Source organism: Carettochelys insculpta, chromosome 7, assembly GCF_033958435.1.
Source record: "Carettochelys insculpta isolate YL-2023 chromosome 7, ASM3395843v1, whole genome shotgun sequence".
Classification (NCBI taxonomy): Eukaryota; Metazoa; Chordata; order Testudines; family Carettochelyidae; genus Carettochelys; species Carettochelys insculpta.
Window position 1 is genome coordinate 60162036 of NC_134143.1, and position 17253 is coordinate 60179288.

Here is a 17253-nt window from a genome sequence, read left to right on the forward strand (position 1 = left end):
AACGGAAGCTGTTTCCACACTACCGTTAATCCGAATGCTTGTATTTGAACTTCGCATTAATCCCACCTGGGTTGTCGAAGTAAGAATATTGGCTGTAGCACCCTCTAAATTTGAAATAATGGCACTTGATGTGTGAACAGTCACAATTTAAAATCAAGCTGAGTACCTTGGATTTGAATTTATGCTGGTGTGTAGACACAGCCTTAAAAACTAACAGATTTATTTATTAGGTAATGAGCTCTCATGAGTAAAGTCTTATCTTTAAGTCTAAGACTTTCCTCATGAAATCTCATTGTCTAATAAATAAATTTGCAGTGGCTCATTTACCTGCACATCTACTAATATAATATATGCCATCACGTGCCAGCAATGGCCCACTGCATTAAACATTGGCCAAACTGCACAGTCTCTATGTAAAACAATGGGAACTTACAAAAACCTGTAGGAATGGTAACATACAAAAACCCGTAGTAGAACACTTCAGTCTCACTGGACGTTGAGTAACAGATTTAAAAGTAGCCATCCTGCAACAAAAAAACCTTCAAAAACAGACTGCAAGGAGAAACTGCAGAGCTGCAATTAATTTACAAGTTTGACAACATCAACCAAGGATTGACTAGAGACTGGGAGTTGCTGGCCAATTACAAAAGCAGTTTCTCCTCTCTTGATGTTCACACCTCCACGTTAGCTGCTGATAATGGGCTACATCCTCTGTGGGTGAACTAACCTTGTCAATTCTGGCCCTCCTCTTGGCTGGGACTCCCTCCTTTTTATGAGCCTATACATTTAGACCCTCCTCTGGAACCCCCATTTGTAAGATAAGATTATAAGATAATTGGAGATACACATCTCCTAGAACTGGAAGGTACCTTGGAAGGTCATCTAGTCCAGTCTCCTGCCCTCTTGGCAGGACCAAGCACCATCCCTGATGTCTGTTTGCCCCAATCCCTAAATGGCCTCCTCAAGGATTGAGCTCACAACCCTGAGTTTAGCATACCAATGCTCAAACTAATGAGCTATTTCCTCAAACCCCCCACGTGCATCTGATGAAGTGGGTCTTTGCCCATGAAAGCTTATGCTCTAAAATATCTGTTAATTTACAAGGTGCTTCAGGACTGCTTGTTGTTTTTGATTACCTAATTTGTTAGTCTTTAAGGTCTTCACCTAATTTATTAGCCTTTAAGCTACAGGACTGCTTGTTTTTTTGCAAAACCACAAAGTAACAGGGCTGCCTCCCCATTCCCCACAGCCTATTTCCATTGAAGATCTCTGCATATCCTCCCGGGTATGCATATACCTGGTGGACAACCACTGCTGTAAAGGAAAGCTATTAGGAGGGCAAAGGAATGTTACTATGATGTAAATTCTGTCCCATTACCTGTTTCTTCCAGCTTACATATAGCTTCCTCAAATCTTCATAACTTTCTGCCTCAATAGCCTTTATCTATGTGCATACTTAAGGGATTACTGAAAGTAGGAGAGATAGTGTGCTCATTGTTGATAAAACTAGAAATAATTGATTTTAAACCAATATAAAGCTTGATTAAAGAGGGCAATGAAAACTGCCTTCTTTGTTGCTTTGATATATGCACTTGAAGGATTTTTGTAAATATTTGGGATGGAGGTTAACCTTAAAGATGTCAGAACTATGAAGCTTTTTGAAAGTTAGTCTTCTCAGATCACCTGCTAATTTTTCTTTTTTCTTTTGTGATGTTGTCCCACTAGTTCCTAATCTTAGTCCACCACGCAACCAGGAAGGCAAGCAGTGGCATTATTAATATTAAACAGAAATCCATTTGGGAAAAAAAATGATTGGGCTAACTTTGTAGATTACAAAGAAAAACAATAAGGGTACATACACCGTTTAAAAAAGTACAGATGGAATTCACAGATTCCTGGCAATGCTCTTTCTCTAATGTGTGGTTATCTAATATCTAACTTTGAGTACTTTAGCAACATGCCTTTTTCTGTTATGCCTTCTGGCTACTCGAGAGTCAGCATTGTGAAGGAGCACTATGAAGAAGCTTTGTTTTGAACACATCATGTGAATACTCTTTGGTTAAGAGGAGAGAGTTGACAGGGAAACAGTTTATTTAGCAGACTGATGATAGAAAATAGCATAGAATGACCAGCCTGTGGGATGTGCACTTGAGTACTTATTAATCCCTGATGATGTAAAGTTATGATTTAGTTGCAGGTATTCTTACTAACAGTCATGGACAAAATTTCATGTCCCTTGACCTGCTCATGACTTGTACCCTATGCAGCTAATTAATTTGGGTGCTCTAGAGCAAGAGGTGGCCAGGGCACCATGGCTACTCTGGGAGGTAGGGAGTTAATGGGTCTGGAAGGCTCTTTAGCCGTCTCCATGTGGCTCACAGGAGCAAGCAACATGTCCCTCATTTCCTAGGAGGAAGTGAGAACCACAGCCAGTGTGAGCTGTAGAGGTGGCACCTGTGGGTGGAGCCAGTGTGCAGAGCCACGTGGCTGTGCCTCTGCGTAGGAGACAAGGAACATGTTTTTGCTTCCAGGAAATACCCCCAAACTTCCACCACCAAGGCAAGCACAGTCCAGAGCCCTTAACCCTTTGTGTCTCAAACCCTGCCCTGAGCCTGTTCCCAAACCCAGATTTCTTCTGCTGTTGGGGGGTGGGGTCCAACAGTCTGTGCAGCTGACACGGGGGCTGCCTGAGGTGATCATACAGCCTTAGGCCAGCCACACTGGCCACTGCTGAAGTCAGAGGTCCCAGAAACTCAATCAGTGACTTCCATGGCTTTTGTGTCCAACTCCACAGCCTTTCCTATGATCAAGTGACTCTGAAACTCTGGTTCTGGTAATGCAAAAGAGGATGAGATTATACAAATAAATGCACTATATTTACATGGCGGTCTGTCTCTAAAGAAACAATTGAATAAAGATTTAGACAAAACCCTAGTTATTGGTAGGCAATGGAGTGAAGAAGGGAAGGCTCTTACTTCAAGATGGAACACTTACAATCTGGAATTAATGAAAAAGGTGAACTTAAGAGCCTCCTTCATCAAAAGATGTGCCTGATCCACCCTCATGAGAGGTAGTTGCTAAGTCGGTGGAAGAAGCTCTCCCGTAGACATGGTGCTGTTTACAGTGGGGCTTAACGAGGCACATTGAGAGACCTGCACAGATACAAATTTTAGTCTGCATATAGAAGTCTGTCTCCGCTGATCCTCAGGGCTCTACTTCAGAGAACTGCAGCAGTCAAATAGGAAGAATTTACTGCTACTCCTGTTAGCCAGCACTCCGTGCCAGCCGCTCCACTCAGTCATGTGTCTGTATTGCCCCAGCTGTATCTCCTGTATAGGGTTGTACCACCCTGCTGGGGGTGGTACAGCCAGGAGGAGCTGCTGGCACAGGGAGCAGCAGTGCCAAATTCTTTTCACTTGACTGTTGTGAGTCTCGGGGTTACAATCCTATGAATCAGCAGATACAGATTTGTATCTGTGGATAGGGGTATCCATGCAAGGCTCTAAGTATAATTGTGTTGCTCAGGGATGTGGATTTTTCATATACCTGAGTGGTTTTTGTACTGATGTAGGCACAAGTTGAGCCTCTCTAGTCTGGCACCCTTGGGACATGACTCGTGCTGAACAAGAGAAGTTGCCAAACTGTGGAAGGTCAGTATTGTCTAGCACGTTATCAACCCTTCCACTGCTTATAGGGATATTAGAAGACGTTTAGGGGTAAATTACAGCTAAATAACAGCACAGAACATTGAGAGCCAGGACTGGTAGCTGTAAACAAACTTTATGGGACCACATGAAACTTGGGCACACCCATGATAAGGGGACATCCAGCTAAACTAAAACTATGCCAGACCATGGATGTTGCAGATGAGAAAATGCCAGACTAGAGAGGTTCAACTTGTATATAGTTTTAGACCTGTCCTTTGGTTACTGCCTGAAGTTTAACAGTGTCACAGAAATACTGGAGGGCAGTTTGTCTGCTTACTCTCTCACAGAGAGAGCTCCTTTATGTGCAGCTCTCAGGGCCTCAGATTTATAAGAGCTGTACAAACTAGAGGCTGATGGGAAACAATAAACCGTCAAGCCAGATCCTGGGGGAGAACCCACATGGGAATCCAGCTCAGTTGCTCCTGGACTTTGCTGAGTATGACGTGAGGGTTTCCTTTCACTCAAGGTTTTTGTTTTGGGTTGTACACGGGGAGGAATTCACCATCATTCTTTTATTTCTGACTGCTTGGTGTAGTTTATATCTGATAAGTATTTGGGCAGTTTTTGTTTAAGCCCTATAGAAAAGCATTTTATATTAAACATGGGCTAAAGAGATTGAAAGCCTTGGAAGCTGTTATAGAAGTGTAAACCAGTTTACACACGCAAAGAAAAATATCATCCCCTCTTCTTATATGGAGAAATTGGGACAGTGAGCAAGCCTGACTTGCTAAAGGTCATCTATAAATCTGTTGCAGAGCGGGAATAGAAGCCAGATCTCTTGGCTCAGTCTCATTAAATTAGTGTAATGAAGAGTGTTTGTGATGATGGGTGTAGCTGTGTTTGGTCCTGGGATATTGGAGACCAGAGAAACAGCTGTGTGTAACCTATAGAGTTTGTTTCACCAGCAAAACTTGGTTCAATAAAAGATATTCATGTATCTTGCCCATCTTGTCTCCTTAATGAAGAATGGCTTTTTTGCTAAAAAGCCAATGTAGGTTAGTGTTTTAAAGTAGTGCTTAGGTGCAGTATTTTAAATAAATCCACTTGTTCATTGTGTGTTTGGATTATTTCTACGCCTGTTGTAATATTGTTTTATTAAACTAACCTAGTTTTTCTTGCTTCATAAGCGAAGGAGTGTTCTCAGGCTAATGCTTTGCAAGGACATTATGGAAGGAGTAAACCTGGCTTCTGGGAATTGGCATTTCTGTTACTGTGGCTGCGTCTCCCCTACAAGATAAATTCAAATTTATCAATAACAATTTTGTAATCTGGAATTTGTAAATTTGATTTTGACTATCCTCACCTCCCCATATGCTGCCGACAAAGTCAACTTGTTGCTGCCACACTCAGTTGGCAAACATCGACTTGCAGTAGTGCATTGTGGGAACCTATGCCACAGTTCCCTCATCCCTGCAACATTCTGGGTATGCTTGCTGGTCTTTGACATCTTCCCACAGTGCATTTTCCTTATTCCCCTCCAGTGGTAAGCAAATGTCCATGTCTGGAAGGAGGGAAAAGTAGGACATCCACAGAGATGGCAGAAAAGTTCACAGAAAAGTCTTTCTTCTGTAGCTGAATTCTCAACTGGCCATCCACTGAGTGTCCCCCCTCCCATGATTGCATCTGATCCCTGTTAATAACACAGGGACCCTGACTGTATTCTTGAAGTTAGAAGAAAGAGGATAGAAAAGGCTAGGAAAAATCCCTTTTCACTACACAGTCATTGCCAACATGGGATGGCTGTGAAATATCATACGCTGAACTTACAATGGAAACAGGAATCTCAACTGCCCTCTTCCCCTGTGTTTTTGGGGAAGGGAGTCAAAGCATGAAGACAGATAGGAAATGTTAAGGAATAGATATAACAGAAATCTCAAAAAAGCAGGTGTTTGTAATGGACAGCAAACCCCTGAAAATATTATTGGCGGGGCAGAGAGGGTGCTGTGGTCCGGATGCAGATCCAGTTGAAATGTTGATGTATTTGAAGAAGTCCCCCCCGACTATCTTAGCCAGCGGAGGAGACTTCCCCACATGTCAGCAAGCCCCTGAATATCTTAGCTGCTGAGGGGGACTTCTCCCCCTCCCCCCACCAGCAGCCGCAAGCCCCACTGGGCCCTTGCTAGGGGTGGGAGGTGGTTCAGTGTAGGGCCAGTTGAATTAGTCCCCCGAAGTATCTTAGCCTTCAGGGTAGGCTTCACCCTGGTGGCAGCAAGCCCCAGAATATTGTAGTCAGCAGAGGAGTCTAGGACATGGTGCTGCCTAGCAGTCTTGTCAGTGCTGAACAGCAGGCACATCCTTTTATTGAGTTGGGGACTACCTTTGTGATGTGGCTGAGTGCAGGAAAGACCCTGAGTATGTGGCAACTGTGAGGGAGGGAGGGGGTTCACACACAAGTATAAGCCACTGAGAAGAAGTTTGTCACAACCCCCACAGCAGCCTTGTTGCAACGTGGTGCATCAGGGCAATGGCTGGTGCCAGGCAGTGCAGGAAAAAAAAAAGTACCAAGTGTAGAGAGAGAACCACAAACTCCCTTCAGGAGCTATTTATAATGGGCAGATGAACTCACAGTGCTAATAGCAAAGAAAAAAAGACATTTCTCAGGCTCTCATACAAACATGAGGCTGCAGCCACAGGCTTCCTGGTCCCACTTTGAAATTCATGGTCTTTTTGTTACCTAATTTCGGCGCACCTGGAGAGCAGCGTCTCAAGCGGAGCACTAAGGGGCATTGTGGACTACGTATAGGACACCTCTGGAGGCTAATAAATTCAATTTTAAGACCTAGCACTTCCACATTGGTCTTTAATTGAACTTTTGAATTCGAGCTTGATGCTGTATCCATCAGGTAACGATGGTATTGTAATCTCGATATTAGTGCTCCCGAAATTGAGCTGATGGTATTTAAAGTGAAGACAGTCATGTGGAAATATCAAGCTAACTGCTTTAAATTTGAATTTTATCTCGTAGTGTAGATGCAGCATATGTCTTTTAGCAACTCTTTAGTAGAACAAAGGAGTAGCATTGACAGCTCTACAGGAAGCACTCTTCAGTAGAGAGAATGTTGCTAAGGGTTTCCAGAGTTAATTGAAGGGTGGAGGTAGGAACTATGTAAGAAGCTATGTCTACACCATGAGATAAGATCGATTTTTTTTTTTTAAGTAATTTGCCTGATTTTTCCAAGTGCCTGTCTTCACTGTACATTCCATTAGCTTGATTTAATTTAAATGTAATTTAATTTTAATTTAAAATCGACATAATATCGACATATTGTAGTAACCTGATGGACAAAGCATTCAGTCTTGAATTTAAAATTCCAAATGAAGGCTAGTGAGGAAGTACCATGTCTTTAAATCAAATTCATTAGTCCCCAGACATGTCCTGCATGTGCCCCACAGCTCCCCTTCTCCACTCTGGCCTCTTGCATCTCCACTGCTCTCAGGTGCACAGGAATTGGGCAACAGGAAGACCATTTCAATTCCATACCTGGGAGCCCCTGGTTGTAGGGTCATGAAAGGCTAAAAAATCTTCTTTCTTGTTGTTTGCTGGTAGCGCAGCTGTGGGGGTCTGTGGTTCTGTGTCTACCCCTGCTAGCTGCCTTTTTTTCTGCGCTTCTCCCCCCCACACCATGTGTCAGCTAGGCTGTGGGTGGGGGTTGTGCTTGGAAGAGAAACATCTTTTCAGCTGCTTACATTTTGTCCTGACCCACATGTCCCCTCCCATCCCTACCCCCAGAGGTGCCACATGGTCTGGAACTCTCCCACGCACAGCTGGCTTGACCCTGAACCAATAAAAGGACATGCTGCAGAAGGTGCCAGGCAGCTTGCACATGGTGAGGGTCCAGTAGCCGGCCAGGGTAAGTCTCCCTGGTCCGTCACGATTTTTGGACAACAGAAGAAACGACTTTGTCACTAGCGTGGCTGTCCTCTCGGGAAATTTTTGGATGGGCTTTAGCCAAAGGACAAGGGACTGGCTTTTGTCGGGGGTCTTTTAGCCATCCGGGAAGGTCTCCCTCGGCAGTCATGATTTTCAGGTGCTGGCTCTAGTTAGGAAGCTTTTAGCCACCTGGGGGGAGTTTCCTTCAGTGGTCATGAGTTTCAGGACTGGCTGTAGTAGGGGGTCTTTCAGCTGCCTGAGGGAAGGCTCCCTCAGCAGTCATGATTTTTGGGTGCTGGGTGTAGCCTGGGGGCTTTTAGACGTTTCAAGCCATAACTCTTTCAATGAAGGCAATGTAGTAAGCTGTAAAATTACCACAGTTCACGAAGCAAGGCTTTCAGTGAGGAGTATTCTTGTTCTGAGAGTCTCTTCTGGTAGGTCCATACCTGGTCTTTTTGCTTCCCAGGGGAAGGTTTCCTCGGTGGACATGATTTTTGGGGCTGGCTATAATCTGGGGTCTTTTAGCTGCCCCAAGCCATAACTGTTTCAATGATTCATTGCAGTTTCAGCATAGCACCCGTATCTACTTAAACAAATTCTTGTTCTGACAGTTTTCTTTGCCACAGGGTCTAAATCCAGATCCAAGGCTGCAAAGATCCAGTGCTTTTGCATTCTGTTTTCAAAAACCTTTTAGTTGGGAAATCCAAAATCTTTTTTCTAACCATTCCTAAGCTCTTTACTACCATCAGTTATAAAAAGCACGTCTCTTATAAAGGCAAGCCAGACCCTGTCTGGAAAAGGGATGTTTATTTAACATGGAAAGGGAAAGAGAGGAATGAATTGTAGGAAGATGATGTCAGATACCCACATATACTTGTGGGGCATTTTTTTTCCCCTGCTGCACCAGTGACGATAGCCACAATGCTAAGGGGGCTCAGGGAACTGAAGACCCAGCAGCACTCAATTTAAGCTACTTGTGTGTGGCAGCAATAAGTTGATTTCATGGGGAGCATGTGGGAATGTGAGGATGCTCAAAATCGAATTGATAAAACCCACCATTAATCGATGTTAAAATCGATTTTAGCTCATAGCGTGGACATGAGTAAGTTAATTTACAGGACTGTTTTGTCCCTCAATTGGGTAGGGAGGAAATAGGATGAACTGAGCATCGGTCAGCCCATCACACACTTTTATAGATGGTCTGTGTATGGATTTAAAAAGATTGTAAGGTGGCTAAATAAAACAAAAAAGTAATCCTGTAGCACCTTAAAGACTAACAATATTATTTATTAGGTGATGTGCTTTTGTGGGACACACCCACTTCTTCAGATCTGCTGGCTGTATATTACCATTTAAAGTAATGAGACTTTTCAGTTGTGCATTTAGTAACCAATTATCAGTAGGAAATAATCTTTCCAAACACATTTTCTTAATAAATGTTATTTTGTTACCTTATACTTGAACAGTATGTAAACTGCTCTGTTATCTAACAAATAATTAAAGCCTGCTTGGAATTAGTGTGTTGCTGTTTACGTTTAATTTTGTAAACATACAAACAGCCAATAGATTATCATTAAATATATGTTAATTGCTGGGTTATGAAAATTGAATGTCTTAAGAGAAAGTTACATGTACCTAAATACTCCATTTTTTTTGTTTAAATTTTTAATATGGTAATAAGAGTAGTAACAGAGTATAATCTGAACTTTTTCTAGGCTAGGATTTTCAGGCTCTGTTTCCAAAAGCATATTTAAGTCATTAGGCAGAGCCTGCTGTTTGTAATTCACAACACAGTTGGTTTTAATGTGCTTCAGTATTCTAATTACATACTATAAGAATATTAATAATAAATTAGCTGCAAAATACTATAATAGGTCTCAAATTGAAAAGAAAAACTTAACTACTTTGCATACTTCTATATATTGTATTGGAGCCTTAGAATTAGGAATGCCCCTTGTAAACTGTCTTGCATTAATGTAAAATATTACTGATATATCTTTACATTCTCAACAATCAGGAAGTTCCAACTTGTGTTGTTTTGACTTACTTCAGCAGGAGAAATTGTATTTAATGTACAATATTAAGTAGCAACAGAGAGGTAGCCATGTTAGTCTGTACTCCAACAAAACAGCAGAAATGGAGCACTTTAAAGACTAACAAAATGATTTATTTGGTGATGAACTTTCGTGGGACAGACCCAATAATTTTATTAGCCTTTAAAGTGCTACATTTCTGCTGTTTTGTTTTGGAACAATATTAAAGTTACTTTTAAGGCACCTATTATTATGCATCTAAAAGCGGAATACTCTACGTGCAGTGTGGTTTTAAGATGCAACAGAAGCATACTGCTGAATTTCCTCTAATGTTTAAAATTTCTATCAGATGATTGCAGCCATTCTTTCTTCAACACAGTTAAAAGTAGACTTTTCTATCTTTCATGCAGTCTGCATGTTTTGAGCATGGGGAGAGGTCCCAGGGCTGGGACTTTGCTCTAGGAATGCTGTCGTCTTCCTGACCCCATTTGCTTACCACTCCTCCTCTTAATATTAAAAAAAAAAAAAAAAAAAAAAGCCTTTGTTGGTGAACTGAAGAGAGAACCTTTCAAATGAGAGTTTATGGATTTCTGTAAGTCCTAGGTCTTGTCCAAAACCCACAATTTGCATGTGGAATACTAAAATCAGTACAAAATAAGGCCATGTCCTCCAACAGGACTCAAATAATTTTTGAGACTCTGAAGTATTATTTCAGGGTATTCCAAATTTATATGTAAGAATGTGAAAAAGGCAGTTAATGTTTTCAGAGTTTTTATATTGGAGTGTCAATATAACACTCTGGGCTCTTGCAGCACTGAAAGAACTTTTTGACAGTAGCCTGTATCTCGTTTATTAGTTAACATCTCTAGCTATGTTTATCCTAGTGCATGAGAACCTATACTGTGGTTTGTAAAATTTGTATTTTTTTTCTTTAATCAGTCTAAAAACATCAGTATGTAGCAAATTGATAGCTTATAGTACTGTTTCTTAACACACAATACAAGATTTTTCTTTAAGGTACTGAATAGCTAGACAGTTTTATCTCAGAATATTTTTGTACTCTTCTATTCAAAATATTGGCACACTGGAGTAAGACATTAAAATAATCTATTTCAGTGAAAACAAAATATTTACATTCTTGTTGGCCTTGTGTACACTGGCACAAAACTTCAACATGGCCATGGAAATGGCCATTTCGAAGATTATTAATGAGGCACTGAAATGCATATTCAGCACCTTGTTAGCATGCTGCTGGCTGCAGCCCTTCGAAATTGCCACATTTCACTCCCACACGGCTTGTCCAGATGGGGTCCTTTTTGGAAGAACCCTGCCAACTTCAAAATCCCCTTATTGCTATCAGCTCATAGGAATAAGGGTATTTCAAAATTGGCAGGATCCTTTCGAAAAGGACCCCCATTTGGATGAGCTGCGCGGGAGTGAAATGCGGCAATTTCGAAGAGCTGCGGCCGGAGGCATGCTAACGAGGTGCTGAATGTGCACTTCAGTGCCTCATTAGTAATCTTCGAAATGGCCATTTCCATGGCTATTTCAAAGATTTCTCTTAGGGTAGATGTAGCCGTTGTGTTTTATATACTCCTTAGCTTCTTGCATGGAAGAATCTTTAATAGCTTCCAAAGGCATCTTTTGGCTGGAACACTTGTAGAAATCAAATTTTTTTCTGTACTTAATTGTCTTACACAGAAAAGCAACAACTCAGTCACTCAGTCATGTAAGTATATTGCTTTCATTCTTTGTGCCTGATAGTTTTATTAATGTGCTTTGAATGTTAAAATAGTCCAATTTACAAAAGTGAGATTTTATATCTATTTAACAGGTTCAAGCCATTTTTTCCATTTCAAGTTATGTCACCCGAGGAGTATGAAGATCGGGATCTCAGCATCCAAGATTTTCCATTGACAGAAGGCCGACTTAAAATTACCTTAATAGAATGTACAAGGTATGTCCTACTCTCTGCTCTGTCGCTTGTGGACTAAATAATTGTTCGTAGGTTTCAAGTACAGGATATTATCATTAGGTTTGTTTTGATACAATGGGAGCTGTGAGAAGTGGTGCAGGCCACAGAGACTTGCTGGCCGCCACTTCCTGCAGCTCCCATTGTCTGTGAATAGCAAACCACTGCCAGTGGGAGCTGTAGACATGTGTACTGGCAGATGCAAGGTAAACAACCTGTCTGATGGCCTGCTAGTGGCTTACTCTGGCTGCAGTTTTCCCACCATTGCTCAAAGCTGTTCAGATGATTCTGTGGGCATTCACAGATGCACACATCTATGTATAATGATAATTTCTCTTCCTTTTTAGCTTTTGGTTGCTTTTGTTAATCTGTTCCTACTCCTTATTCCCCCTCACACTATAAGAATTCATTGGTTCAGAGGCTTGCTGGTGATTTCATAATTTAGTTGCTGTGGAGGTGATTTTAACATGAAAACTGAAAGAAATAACAGTCAAAAGACCAAAGCAAATACAACTTGTTTTTGTGAAATGTCCTTAACTTTATAAACTTTAAGGCTGGATGACAAGTGTCGGAGGTAGCCATGTTAGTCTGTATTTTCAAAAAAACAAGTAGTAGTCCTGTGGCATCTTATAGACTAACAGATATTTTGGAGCTTAAGCTTTTGTGGGCAAAGACCCGCTTCATCATATGCATGAGGGGGGTGCATTTAGAGGAGAATTTAAAGAGGGAGTGTAAAGAGGGGGTCCCAGTTAAGGGGAAGGCAAGAGCTGACAAGGCCTATTCAGTTAGGGTGGAAATGGTCCATCATCGGCAGTTAATGTGGAGTTGTGAACATCAAGGGAGGAGAAAACAAGTCAGTTCATCGGGGGGATGTGGCCCATTGTCAGATGCTAATGTGGAGGTGTGAAAATCAAGAGCAAAGAAACTGGTTTTGTAAAGGGCCAACCGCTCCCAGTCCCTGCTCAATCCTTGGTTGATGGAGTCAAATTTGCATATGAATTGCAGCTCCGAAATTTCTCTTTCCAGTTTATTTTTGAAATATTTTGTTGTAGGACTGCTACTTTTAAATCTGTTACTGAGTGTCCAGGGAGCTTGAAGTGTTCTACAGATTTTTGTGTTACCATTCCTAATGTCTGATTTATGTCCATTTATTCTTCTACGTAGGAAGTGGCTCTGCACAGCTCTGCATGCTGCAAGGAAGTGCTTCTTGCAAACACTGTCCCCTGTCACTCCCATTAGCCATGGTTCCTGGACCCCACACACTCACCCAACACTACAGCCCCATTGCTCCCTGGCAGAGCCCCCTCCCACATACTAAACATCTTAATTTTGGCTCTACCCGAGTGCCGAGGCAGGCCTCACAAAATCCTCTAGCCCTGGGTCCCCAGTAAAGTTAATCCAGCCCTGGGGTTAAGCTTTGAGCCTTGGTGCCCTGGTGGGAGTGAAGGGAGTATCTCTTCCCCCCCACCCCCCGCCCCCGCCTCTTGGTCATGTTCCATGTCTGTGAGGGTTTCCCCCTCCTTCTCACTAGGGAGACAAGTCAGTGTGGGTTGTGGTGGGTTTATTTAGTTTCCTACTTGTGTGTGGCCCCAACCATGAAAAAGGTTTCCTGCTCAGATACAGAGAATGACCACTGACGCATCCTCCCCAAGGAATGTCTCTGCCTGAATTGTGTGCTCCTTAGCTCCTGTCAGCTTTCCTTCAGCTGTTTGTTTATAAACTCCTCATGATCAGTGACCTGTAGGTGGGTAACCACCCCGTTATAGAATCACAGAATACTAGAATTGGAAGGGTTATCAAGAGGCCTCACAGCAGGACCAAGTACCATCTATGCCATCCCCATTAGATACTTATCTAACCTGTTCGTAAGTATTTCCAATGATGGATAGTCTACAGCCTCCTTAGGCAATTTATTCTAGTACTTAACCACCCTAACAATTAGGAAATTTTTCCTAACGTTCAACCTAAACCTCCATTTCTGCAATTTAAACCGATTGCTTCTTGTCCTATCATCAGGCTAAGAAGAATTTTTCGCCCTCCTTCTTGTAACACCCTTTTAGGTACTTGAAAGTTGCTATTATGTCCCTTCTCAGCCTTCTGTTTTCCAAACCAAACAAACCCAATTTGTTTAGTCTTCTCTCATAGGTCATATTTTCTAGACCTTTTATCATTTTATTTGCTCTTCTCTGGACCCTGTCTAGTTTCTCCACATCTTTTTCCTAAAATGTGGTGCCCAGAACTGTGTACAGTACTCCAGTTGAGGCCTAATCGGTGCAGAGTAGAGCGGAAGAATTACTACTTGTGTCTTGCTCACAACACTCCTTGTATTACCTGGTGGGGGGTATAATTTTCTTGTATGAGAACTATAATTTTCAGAAATTCTAATGATTGTTTGCTACTGACTGCATGAGACAGAAATCTCTGCCAGTATCTCCTCCGAACTTTGTTAGGTAGCACACTGATCCACGTGCATTCAAGAATTCTATAGTTCTGAGTTATCGATAACTCTAAAATCAGTAATGGAGTAATAGTCTCTAACTCTTATTCACTTGGTCCTTCCTTAATAAGGTATAACCACTGATTTTAATATTCCAGCATGCAAACTGTCCCAATAGGTTTCAGTAATGCCAGTGATGTCAATTTTCTTATTGATGAGAATTTCCACTTTGTTCTGCAGGTTACTCATACTGCTAGTTTTGATACATAAGCAATTGAAAAAAATTCTTCTCCTGTCAAATCAGTTGTTTGTTCCTTGCGTTCTGAGTTGTATTATTCTTCATTTTCCTCCTAAGCATTCTCTCTTTGCACTGTGTATAAATCACCCTTCCAGCGGCTCCAGCTAGGCTGTGTCTGCACTTGCATTCCTCTTTCAAAAGAGGTATGCAAATTAGGGAAATTGAGGTGCAGATTTGCATGTCTGGCACCTCATTTGGATCTTCTTATTTCAAAATAGTGTCTTTCAAAAGAAAAAAAAACAGCGTAGACACTGTTTTTTTGAAAATAAACCTCATCTTCAAAAGAATCCTTCTTCCCATAAAAAAAGGGAAGAAGGATTCTTTCGAAGATGAAGTTATTTTCGAAAAAGCAGTGTCTACACTGGTTTTTCTTTCGAAAGAAGCTATTTTGAAATAAGAATATGCAAATGAGGTGCCAGCTATGCAAATCTGCACCTCATTTGCATTTTTGAATTCGCTCATTTGCATACCTCTTTTGAAAGAGGAATGCAAGTGTGTAGAGACAGCCGTAGTGTCTTGCCAGTATTAGGTCCCTTCCCTCCACCTGTGAGAAGCAGATCATGCCATTCAGAAAGCCCTATTTCTGGTTGGAATCTGGACAAATATTTCAGAAAACAAAAATGAACACCCAACAGTTCAGCTACAGTATCTTCTGTCCTCCCTCTTTTGTGGACTCAACAAAAGGATTTTTGAGCTTGTCACTTTCTCTTTAGTTCCCTTGCGAGATCCCTGAAGATTTCTCTAATATGTGTTACTCCTTGGCTGTGTCTACACGTGCCCCAAACTTCGAAATGGCCATGCAAATGGCCATTTCGAAGTTTACTAATGAAGCGCTGAAATGCATATTCAGCGCTTCATTAGCATGCGGGCGGCAGCGGCGCTTCGAAATTGACGAGCCTTGCCGCCGCGCGGCGCGTCCAGACGGGGCTCCTTTTCGAAAGGGCCCCGCCTACTTCGAAGTCCCCTTATTCCCATGAGCTCATGGGAATAAGGGGACTTCGAAGAAGGTGGCGTCCTTTCGAAAAGGAGCCCCGTCTGGACGCGCCGCGCGGCGGCAAGGCTCGTCAATTTTGAAGCGCCGCTGCCGCCCGCATGCTAATGAAGCGCTGAATATGCATTTCAGCGCTTCATTAGTAAACTTCGAAATGGCCATTTGCATGGCCATTTCGAAGTTTGGGGAACGTGTAGACACAGCCCTTATGATACCGAGTAATTAGTTCCAATGTGTTGAATTCATAATCTCCTCCAAACTTGCAGTTAAACTAAGAGCCGTTCTTGGTTATTCTTCTGGCATCCTCGCTCTCCTGGAATATAGCACTGGATTTGAAATTTATGAAACTTTTATTCTGTATTTTTTTAAATATGGTATTTACATTAATCAATTTTGAATTACGGTGCTGTGTTAGGTTATTCTTTGCATTCCTAATGACATTGTAATTCATCATAGTGAAACTTGAGTAGACTGTCAACAGAACCTTAAAAGGCTCTTAAAACCATTTGATCTACATGTTTGATCTAGACAGTTTAGAATCTTCTCAGATTCTCAGGAGAATCTGAAAAATAGCACCTGGCACAAAATAAAATGCTGACTTAGTTAATGCTGCCATTTAACATGAAAGAAAACCTTGCATCCTCGCTAGGCTTTTTAATGTATTCCACGTGTCTTCTCTTTTAAAACTTACTTAAAAGCAAAGGTTTCAATGCTCAACACAACTAGGCTGACACAACTAGAAGCTTGTTCTCTGGTTTTCCACAAAAAGAGTCATCACCCAAGTGGAAGTTTCTGCTATGATGGATGCAGGAATTGTCTAATATTTTCATTAACTTTTTAAATGATTCTTGTACTGATCATTTTTGGAATTGCTACCTAGTATGTACAAAAGAGTTAAAATGAGTTCCAAGTCAGAGCCAAAGACATGGGATGTTTGTGTCATATCTTTATGGGGCGATATGAGTGCCCTATTAAGGACCATATACCTCAATAGAGAATCCAAAAAGACACCAGGGAATTCTAGTTCACACTTAACAAGGGGAAGCTCACAGCATGCATGAACTCATCATATCTTTGTAGCAAGAGGACAATGGACTGAGAGGTGACAGGAGGCTATGTTAACAACTGGGCTGTCACTAGTCACTAAGAGTCGGAGAAGAAGAAGCAGAGATGGTTCCTAGTGGAGTGTAGCTGTGGGGAGCCCTGGGTATAGCCAGTATGAACACTTGTTTTTCTTTGCTAAACTAAGGACTTCCCTATGTTTCCTATTGAATAATAACGCCCACACACTCCCCCACCCCACCATATTGCAACATAGCATAGTCACTGAAGCTACCTGTTGAAAATAGGGCAAAAGTCTCTGAACAGGAGTTCCCTCAGTCAGACTTTCTGTACAGAGATCATGTGGAGAAAAAGGCATGTCAGAGGTTCAGTCTTGGAGGTGCTGGGGCTGTGAGATCTAACCTTGTGGAAATGTGTGCATATTTGGGGGCAAACTGAACATGTTCTCCGAAGAGACTCTTTAAAGCCTAGGGCATATCACTGATTTTGTACATCCGTAGCAAATGTCTTTCTGACACCACTGACAGGCCATCTAGTTTATGCATTACCTCAATTTCTGTTGATCCCCAGAGCATTTAGGAAGGTGAAGCAAGACAGAGATGATCCTAGTTGCTCTTATGTCAGTTTTGGTTTTCAAACCGGTTTCCTCTTTCCAGTCAACAACCTGTAACCCTAGCATCTCAGATGGACATGAAATCCCAGCCTTCCGTACATATACTTCATCCAGATCCCCCACCCTTTCCTCTGACATCATGAAGATACTCTGGCTGATGCTAGGAGGTCTGCAACTAATTTATAGAAAGAAAATCTTTATGGAGAGCAAAAAATATTCGAGTAGCAGGAGGTACATTGCTCAGTGGAAGTACTTCTCATTATGCAGGA

The 17253-nt window shown here is 41.8% G+C and overlaps 1 protein-coding gene across 1 annotated transcript in view; it reads left to right on the plus strand.

The window, feature by feature from the left end:
• The window catches only part of PDZD8 (PDZ domain containing 8), a 124106-nt gene that overhangs the window by 30281 nt on the left and 76572 nt on the right, over nt 1–17253 (plus strand). The window contains exon 2 of the mRNA XM_074999801.1: nt 11446–11568. Coding sequence (XP_074855902.1) covers nt 11446–11568 — 123 coding nt within the window. The remainder of the gene's footprint in view (nt 1–11445; nt 11569–17253) is intronic.